Below are 9,170 nucleotides of genomic sequence, written 5' to 3' on the forward strand. Positions count from 1 at the left end.
AGAGGCAGAAACAGAGACAGCTTTCTGCACTCCATTGTTAAAAGCACTTCAGAATCGTAAGCTTTTTAGTTCCAAATCCGACATTCACAGGGTAACATAGCTTCAGCGGATTTTATAAGAGAATTCAGCAAGGCACTAGAATGAGAAAATGAATTATGGGGTTTTGGGTTGTTTAGGTATGCTGGGTCATTAGCTTGATTATATCTGATCATTGGTGGGTTAGTTTTGGGTTGTTATGGGCTAAACCTTAGGTAAAATCATTTAGAAAACGAATCTTGTTTTTTGTCGAAGCTCATTTTTCGGATAGATATTGTTACTCAAACTCTCTCATTTTTCGAGTGAGTCTTCGAACCTGAACGGGTGATCTGATCTAAGCATGATTCATCAGACACGTCACTCTCAAGCAGAGGGGGGAGCACACGTGGCACGTTACAGATGATGAAAAATAGAGAATACTATACTCCAACTCAGACAATGGCCGTGGCAACTACGCATTTAATGCTTTTAAATAAAGTGATGAAACCGTTGAGGCGATGGGGCATTAAATCCGCTGCTATTTTTTTTCCTATTGGATACTTTGATGAATTTGAGTCTTCAACCAAATTAGAACACCACTATTTCTCCATTCTTCCTTTTTTTCAGTGCCGCTATCTTCTTCGAATAATCAAATGGCGAACGATGGTGCTTTAAGGTTGGCTATAGTATGGCTATCGGTGATCATGGTTTTAGTTGGGGTATTCACGTTTTCTTTGAAGAAAATTATGGTAACTTACGCGTTTGGGATGCTCGGAATTAGTGGGATACTGTTGCCCGACTGGGATTTCTTCGATCGTGAATTTTCTCGCTGGCCTTATCCGGTTACTGCCGATGAAAGAGCTGCTCTTCAAGCTCGAAGATCTGGATTCAAAAGGTTATTCAATTTTTCATTTCTTTTTCTCATCTTCCACTTCATTTCATATATAATATTGGAAGTGGAACTAGCCCTTTCCAAGGCTTTAAATTCACTTCATATACGTGAATTCTCTACCCGCCATTAACGATCACTTCAAGGATCTGCGCCGGTTCGACCGGATACGCGGTAAATAAATATGTATGATCTGTATTCGAAGCACGTGCCAAGGTTTTGCATGGGGTGTTCGAATATCTGCTTGAAGTGACTGGGTGAAGAAATTATAACTTTATAGAAAAAAAAATTGATTAAATTGTACTCAATTATAAAAAATATATATTATTTTAGGCCTCAAAATAAAGAAATTTGTAATTTAAGCATTGTAATTTAAGCATTCACATTATATAATTTAATTATTTGAGTCACTCTTGTTAAAATCACAAACATTAAATTGACATGGCAGCTAAAAAGATCGATATAATAACAAATATAGCCTCAACTTTTATATATTATATCAATTTAATCATAATTTTAAAAATTCAAAAAATATAAAAATACATGAATATTTTAAAAATACAATAATAAATTTAAATTTATATTAATATGTATTAATAAATTTAAATTTCATTTATTAAAATTTTGAGAGCACTTTTAAATTTTTAGGGTTAATTTTTAAAATTATGACTAAATTTGTTATTATACCGATTTTTTAACTATCATTTTTAACAGAATGACCAAAATTACCAAAGTATATAAAGTAGGTGCTTAAATTGTAATTTTTTAGTTTTAATGCTTAAAATAATTTTTTTATAGTTAAATGATTATCTATGTAGTTTGCCAAAAAAGTTATATACTTTAATAGAAAATAATGGAACTTCAACTTAGGGTCTATCTCTTTTCTTTGGCGAAAATTAATTTTGAAAAATAAATTAACTCTTTAGTAAATTTGATATTTTTTTATCAATATTGTCTATATAGAGAGAATTAAATAGGTAAAAAGTGAATTGATCCATTTCTATATTTATGTAATGATGTGGCAAATGAGTTAGTAGATAGCACGAAATATGGTATGTCACGTGTATCTTATGTTGATGTGACAGTTGTTTAAATTCATATTAAACGTGATTTTTAAAAATTTGATGTATTATTATCAATGAAAGTAACTTTAATTTATTTTAGAAATTTTTATATGTAATAATCTAATTTACTAAAAATTGTATAAAATTATTCACCCTTAACATATCAAATATAAATTACTATTATTATTATTATTATTATTATTACTCAAAACTGACAATATTAACTATAAGGTGTGGTATGATAGTTACTCACATCATCTTTTAATGATGTGCCCAGGGGATTTGATCCCCACTCATAGGAATGGATCACATTTAATGGTCAATCGTTTAGCTTTTCGATGAGCACCCACAGCAAGAAAGTTAGTTATTGTTGCCGACAATGAATAACTTGATAGAAAAGAAACTGACAATGTTATTCCAGGAACAATTTGTTAGACCGTATGCGTATTGTATTTATTATTTTACAATTATATAAAAATTTGATATATTAATATTTTTGAAACATTAATATAGTTATGTATTTTTCGTATTCGTTTCACGTTTTACATGATATTTTAATTATTTTTTTCATGTCTCTAAATGTCTGCTTATGTGCAGGTACAGGATTTACCCAATGAGAGTAATTATTTACACCACAATTTATAGCATTGGCCTTTACAAGTGGTGGATTTTAGTATCAAGTTAAATCAAGGAACTCTACAAATACTTCTTTTGGGTATTATTATTATTTTAGGTCATCATCATCATCATTATTTATTCAACAGAGTTTCTGGAGGAGTTAATTTCTCAGTTCATATTGTGTACAATTGTGACGATGGAGGACATAGCAAATAAATTGTGCAGGTGTATTGTTGTATGGATACCTTGGGTCTAGCTGCTGGACATGCAGGGACTATGATGTTTTTCTGTGCCATTTATAGTCAATTTATTTTTTTAACTTCTTTTAAATGCCATCTATTATTTTAAAGATTTAGACTTGTTTGTTATGATAAGTAATGGACAAATCATTTAAAATTCAATATATTTGAAAAATAATTTTTAATTACTTATATATTTGACCAACAAAAACTTGTTTTTATACACTAGCAGCAATAAACTTGTTTTAACTTGGTGTTGGTAACCATTATTCGGAATGAGCTAGCGTAAATAATATCTACAGTGAAATTAGACTCATTCAAGACCAGATAATGAGAGATAATGAGAGAGAGTGATAGGATGACAGATCGTATGGCGAAAGAAGCCCGAGGTGAAATAGAATTATCGAAAAGTGTGAAAATTTTATTAAATTATAACAACCATTTTTCTACATTCCCATTGTTTGATAACGACTAATCCTGCTGTAAGCTTAGCTTAAAACTTTATTATTAAAAAAGTTCATAAATTGCCCATATGTCACTTTTAATTGATTAATTAATTACTATATATGAGAGTATGCATCACCTGTTAATGTAGTAGTTGCAGCATTATTTCTAATATTAATTGTGATATTTAATAATGCCTTAAAAAATCAAGCCTAATGACCTAAGGTCTAAAGTGGGCTAGAAATATTCAGCACAAACCTAGATTGGGCTTAAGAACTAGGGCTTATTTTCAACTACACCAAACATGTTAAATTACTATAACACCCCAAATTTGATCTACATACAAGGACATATATTGGTCTTTCCACAGGAGAAAACCCCGGATTTTAGGAGGCTCTAATCTACCCGAGAATTCGAAAACAAAGCGAAAAGACTGAAGAAAAGGAAAAAGGGATGAGATTGTTAACTCACAACATGTTGTCGTCGAACATCAAAGGGGTAACCAATGGTTTCCCTCTGAAGATCCAAGTGGAGAAAGTGGTGGAGAAGCAAGTCGAGATCAATCACGATTTCCTTAGGAACATATTTCCGAAGATCGACTGGAAAGCCTTCTCCGATGCTTCCAGAATCATGGGCTACGACGAGATGCCGGAGGAGCCGCCGGAGCCGTCGGTGTTGGAGTCGAACGTCGAGTTTTGGGGGAAGTTTCATCATGCCCTCTTGGAACTTCATCTCGAGGAAGGTGCGCTCCTTTGCCCCGAGACCGGCCGGAAGTTTCCTGTTAATAAGGGGATTCCGAATATGCTTTTACTTGAGGATGAGGTTTGAGGATATGGTTGGTGGTCGATACGGCTACGTTTAGGGCATTGGGGGTTTTTAATTAGGGTTTTAACGCACTTGTTTTTTATTTTTAGCCTTTGTATGGAGACGAATTGTGTTGATTCTAGTCTTCTGAATGGAATCAAATTGAAAATTGGAGAGATTACGTAGTAAAATTGAATCTGTGATTGATGATTCACTCAATATCAGTGAACTTTTGCGATTTTGAAAGGGGAAAAAATTATACATAGACGCAAATCCGAAGAATTTTGAAATACATCTATGCTTAAAATGAAAATTTTCGAACAAGTGGAAAGCTACGTAAATTCGCTTGGCAAATTGATGATCTGGAAACAAACAGCCGATTTTTTTTTTGAAAAATCAAATGGATGCTTTTCGCAACTTCCGTATGTCAAAATGACTGGAAATTTTTTGAACTTATAAAGCAGAAGCTAGTTTGTTCAGTAATTAACGAAAGGAAGATACACCATCAGTAGTGAAAGGTATCAAACGCTTGCTTTGTAAAGAAACAGGAAATCAAAATAGCGAAGACCACTTGAAGAATCAGCTCCGTCAGTCCACACAGTTTGATTTTGTTGATCTTCAGTCGTTCCTTCACAAACGCCACCCTCAGATTTTCGATTTCTCTTATTAACTTCTCCTTCTCCTACGTCGAGTCATGAGATCAGAATTAACTTCGGATATCAGTTTTGAACTGTGTTAAACACAAATTCGAGCAAAAAAATTGGGGGGGGGGGGGGGATTTGTGAATTACCTCAGGCTCATCGTTGACGCGATTGACGGATGATTTGAGAGAAGAAAGTAGAAATGCAGCTTTGGCACATCGAATGGAAATCTGTAATTTTCGAGCTCCGTCTTGAAATTCTCCTTCGGTTCCTTCCATTCTCTATATCTCTCTAAAATCTAAATGAAACGCTGGTTTTGGAATTTAAACGAATTTTTTTACCGGTGCGGAGCAAGGGAGCCAAAATCTGGTGTTTTAAACTTTCATTTCACTCACTGAAATTTCAAAAAGCACTGTATCATCACTATCGATTTATTACGTTAAGCATGATTTGTATTTCATCGAATTTAGTTTGAGCTGATTTAAGCTTCACTCTCAAAGATCTAATTATTCAGTTAGACTCATTCAATTATCATGTTGAACTTGCTTATTTCTGCTCGTGCTCGAGCTTTAAATAAAATTTTTAAAAACTAGTTAAAAATAAGGATAAATTATCAAAATAATCAATTTTGTTTATCTCGCACTACATTTTAGTCACTTATGTTTAAAATGTTACGTTTTAGTCCATTAAATTATCGTGTTATAAAATTTTAATCACTAAATTCTGAGCCTTTAATTATTGTTAACAATATAACAATAAACTAACCCGGCACATTAAATCATAATTTCAAATAAAATTTTACGTTAATTTATACAATCAATCCCTACATTTTTTTATTTTGAGCTATTTAATTTTTTTCCTTTTACGTTCTTTTAACTCTCTTTTTATTCTATTCTGCCTCTCCTCTATTTTCCTCCCTTCTACATTTCTTTTAACGTAGTTTGTCTATGTTTTCGTTTGAAATGATGATTTAACATACCACGTCAGTGTCTAAAATATTACAACACAATAATATATATTTTAAACATAAGTGACTAAAATGTAACCCAAAACAAACAAAAATGACTATTTTAATATTTTACCCTAAAAATAAATGCAAGTAAAATTAAAAGCTCTATTAAACATACGTGTTACTCAAGTAATAAAATACTCAATTAAACAACCAACTAAATTCAAAATGTCAAAAAAAAAAAAAACACTAATTTGAAGCATTTTTAAGCCGTACCCACACAGTTGCAAGCACAAGCGTAAAGAGTCTCTATTACGACTTTTGTCCTAATTGTATTTAAAGCTTAGCGAGGTCAATTACTCACACCAACAATATAATGATAATCAATGTACCAAAAAGAGCAATAAAATTAAATCTGCAACAGCCCAAGACCTTTACTAAATTGGGACTGAAAAACACAAAGACTATAGACAAACAATGCAATTAGCAACGGTCCATAGCTCAATTTGACATGTTATAACCTAAAACATAAATACCAAAACCCATTGAAAAAAAAGGTCAAATGATATAATCACACCCCATTGAAGACATAACCGAAAAACACCCGGAAACAACTGCAAACTGACAGGGTTAGACCTAAGTTAAACCAAAGCAATGCTGCTTTCACCACCTGGGGGCTTGCGAACACCACCAAAGTAGTCTCGAGACTCAACCTTTCCATCAGCAAAGATGTTGCTGCCGCTTATCTCCCGCATTTTCGCCATACTAAGTGGCTTCTCGGCAGAACCTGGCGGAACGTCACCCTTAAATATGTCATTACCCGAAAGCTCAGCCAATTTCTGATTAGGAATTTTCTTTGCTGTCTTAACCCTGGCCTCATCGCTCGACTAGAAAATGACATCCAAGTTCATAAATCGGTTAGACTTTTCCGAGTTTATTGATGCAAATCGAACTAAATGGCAAAACTTAAGTACTTAACGATTGCAAAAGGCGATGCAGTCCCCGTATAAGCAAAAATTGAATGACAGAAATCTAATTCGCCTATTAATTAAACTTTCTGCTATAAGATCTATAGCTAGCTTAGGTGCAATCAGTTGCATTAAGTACAATTCGCTCTAGCATTGCCAAAAGTCAGTAAGGACGAAGGAGTTTTAAGATGTACTTACATTATGTGTATGAGATTCTCCCAAGTCGAAACTGTCCTTCAATGCCAACGCACGTACGGTTGTTGGTCTCGGCAAAATTTCAGGTGGGGGTGCAAAGATGTTGTGTCCGCTAAGCTCCTTGCACTTTGCATCTGAGAGCTGCTTCTGCAACTTTGAATCTTCGCTTTCTAGCGTTCCACTTAACTCACGCTGCTTTGCCACCTCAGGAAGAGTAGTTGGCTTCTTAGGAGAAATAGTCTCTTCCTCAGCAAAAGAAATGTGACTAATTCCAGCTAGTGCTTGCTGACAGTGCCGAACATCAAAACATTTAAGTAAAATGTTAGTTGACACGAATATAGCATGTTCCAATAGATTACAGTATATCATCATAATAGAATAGAAAACGAAAGAATTGAACGGATACCTGGTACATTCGTAATCCCGTCTTGTTGTTTGAAGCAGGATTGGCACTGCCTGGTTCGGACTCATCATTTTCTACATTGGCTGCAAAAATACCACTACCAGTCATCTCCTTCATTTTATATCCAGAAGGAGGTTTCCTGGAAACATCACCACATTACAGTTGCAGAGATAATTAGATGAGCAGCATGAAGAAGATACAAAATTCATCAAGTCATATATTCATTTTCTCTTTCTAGTGCCTTCCTGAATTCTCTTATAAAATCCGCTGCAGCTATGTTACCCTGTGAATGTCGGATTTAGAGGTTCTTTGGTCATATCTCATATAACAATGGAGCAATGAACAATTGAGACAGATGAAGAACGAAAGAATCAAAACTCGAATTTGAACAGAGTTCTACTTGGAATTTCAACAAACAAACGAATTTTAAATCACGGATCCTCGCAAAGCATTAAGCAATTACGAGCAGTAAGAAATTTTATCCAATCCAGGAAGACATGATCGATTCAATACGATAGAAATAGTTACAGTTGGAACAGTTAGATCTCCAACGGTTGATACGGTTAGATCAGAACGGAGATCCGATGGATCACGAATTAATGATTGATAAATAGCAGCTAATAAGGAAAGAAGTCACGAATAATTGAACGGATCAAACATGAAAATTTTAATTTAAGCGCAGATTTGAATTCAATTTTTTCTCTCTTTTTATTTCAATTTTCTCAAAACTGTATTTGACAGATTATATTTATAAAAACAATCGAAGAGCTGAAAAATTTTCAAATAAAGCAGATCTCACCGTTTGTTTAAGCTTTCAAATTCTTCATCAGTTACTTGGCCTCCAAACACCACTTTTCTGATCCCATCCGACGGCTGCCATTAATAAAAAAAATCAATAAAAAATAACACAAATTCACCACCACAATGAAGAAGAAGTACCTGGTGAGGTCGGACGGAGCGAGCGGCGGAGGTGGCGGGGTCCGGCAGAGGAGTCTCAGACCAAGTGAGCAGATCTGCTGTAGAAGTATGTGGCTTCCTAACTGGAGTGCTCCTCTCCATTTTTTTCCCTCCCACTCTCAAAACTACACGCAAAGAAAAAAAAATGGAAATGCTTTCAATTTAATCAAACAAAAGCCTTTGGGTTCCTCTATTCTTACTCCTCCCCTGCAACAACAGCAAAAGGAGGGCAGTAGGGTACTGTTTGTAGAGTTGTGAAAGAGTGAAGAGGAAGTATGAAAACAGGAACTGAGAGATAGAGAAAGGTAGAAAATGACGAAACCTGTCCAAACACTTGAAAATCTCTTGATCTGGAACTTTCTTTTTCTGCCTTTTGCTTTGAAATTCGATCTCACCCTTTCCCTTTTCGTTTAAATTTTCATGGATTTTCATCAATGTATTTATACATTTGAATTTTTTTAAATAATAATAAAAAGAAAAGGTAGAGTAGCTGCTACTCTACTGATTTTTGAATCTTGTACCGCCTTCCTCTCCATCAAGTATCTAAATTTGAAATTCCAATAATTCTAGTATTGTATAGATTATTTTGTCGTATTTTAAAAATATTTATGAGTCCATAAATATGGTACATTGCAGTGTTTTTATTTATTTATTTTGTAAGTAATTTTTTAAAATTTATATGTCTTATTTTTAAGTCTAAAATTTCACTAAGTATCAAATATTATTCGCAAATTATATCTTTGCTCAATAAATTATGTTTAATTTTTGTCATTTAACTATAAAAGGTTAGAAAAATGTCGAAAAGCTTTGTACTTAGAATTGATTTACATTTTGATCTCTATTAAAAAATAGGTAAACTAACATTTATACATTTCAAACGTGCAAATTAGCCCCTATGAATATTAATTTAAATGGTTAATCACTAATTTGGTCTTTGAACTATAACTAAAATATCATTTTGATTTCTTAAAATTTTTCTTAACA

The 9,170-nt window shown here is 33.5% G+C and overlaps 3 protein-coding genes across 3 annotated transcripts; 2 read left to right on the forward strand and 1 right to left on the reverse strand.

Annotated features, from left to right (window-relative positions):
• Window positions 1-531: 531 nt before the first annotated feature.
• Window positions 532-2,916, forward strand: LOC105770895 (signal peptidase complex-like protein DTM1). The gene is made up of 2 exons (XM_012592258.2): window positions 532-910; window positions 2,566-2,916. The coding sequence occupies exons 1-2, from the start codon at window positions 669-671 to the stop codon at window positions 2,651-2,653; spliced, it is 330 nt and encodes a 109-aa protein (XP_012447712.1). The 5' UTR covers window positions 532-668; the 3' UTR covers window positions 2,654-2,916.
• Window positions 2,917-3,635: 719 nt separating this feature from the next.
• Window positions 3,636-4,292, forward strand: LOC105771021 (multifunctional methyltransferase subunit TRM112 homolog A). The gene has a single exon (XM_012592417.2). It carries the CDS (start codon window positions 3,723-3,725, stop codon window positions 4,095-4,097), a length of 375 nt encoding a protein of 124 aa, XP_012447871.1. The 5' UTR covers window positions 3,636-3,722; the 3' UTR covers window positions 4,098-4,292.
• A 1,760-nt stretch (window positions 4,293-6,052) lies between these two features.
• On the reverse strand, window positions 6,053-8,701 carry LOC105770234 (uncharacterized). Its single transcript, XM_012591337.2, has 6 exons — window positions 8,509-8,701; window positions 8,169-8,311; window positions 8,029-8,102; window positions 7,233-7,368; window positions 6,830-7,111; window positions 6,053-6,550 (listed from the first exon to the last, which is right to left on the reverse strand). The coding sequence occupies exons 2-6, from the start codon at window positions 8,286-8,288 to the stop codon at window positions 6,305-6,307; spliced, it is 858 nt and encodes a 285-aa protein (XP_012446791.1). The 5' UTR covers window positions 8,289-8,311; window positions 8,509-8,701; the 3' UTR covers window positions 6,053-6,304.
• Window positions 8,702-9,170: the final 469 nt, after the last annotated feature.

Source organism: Gossypium raimondii, chromosome 5 (assembly GCF_025698545.1).
Source record: "Gossypium raimondii isolate GPD5lz chromosome 5, ASM2569854v1, whole genome shotgun sequence".
NCBI lineage: Eukaryota > Viridiplantae > Streptophyta > Magnoliopsida > Malvales > Malvaceae > Gossypium > Gossypium raimondii.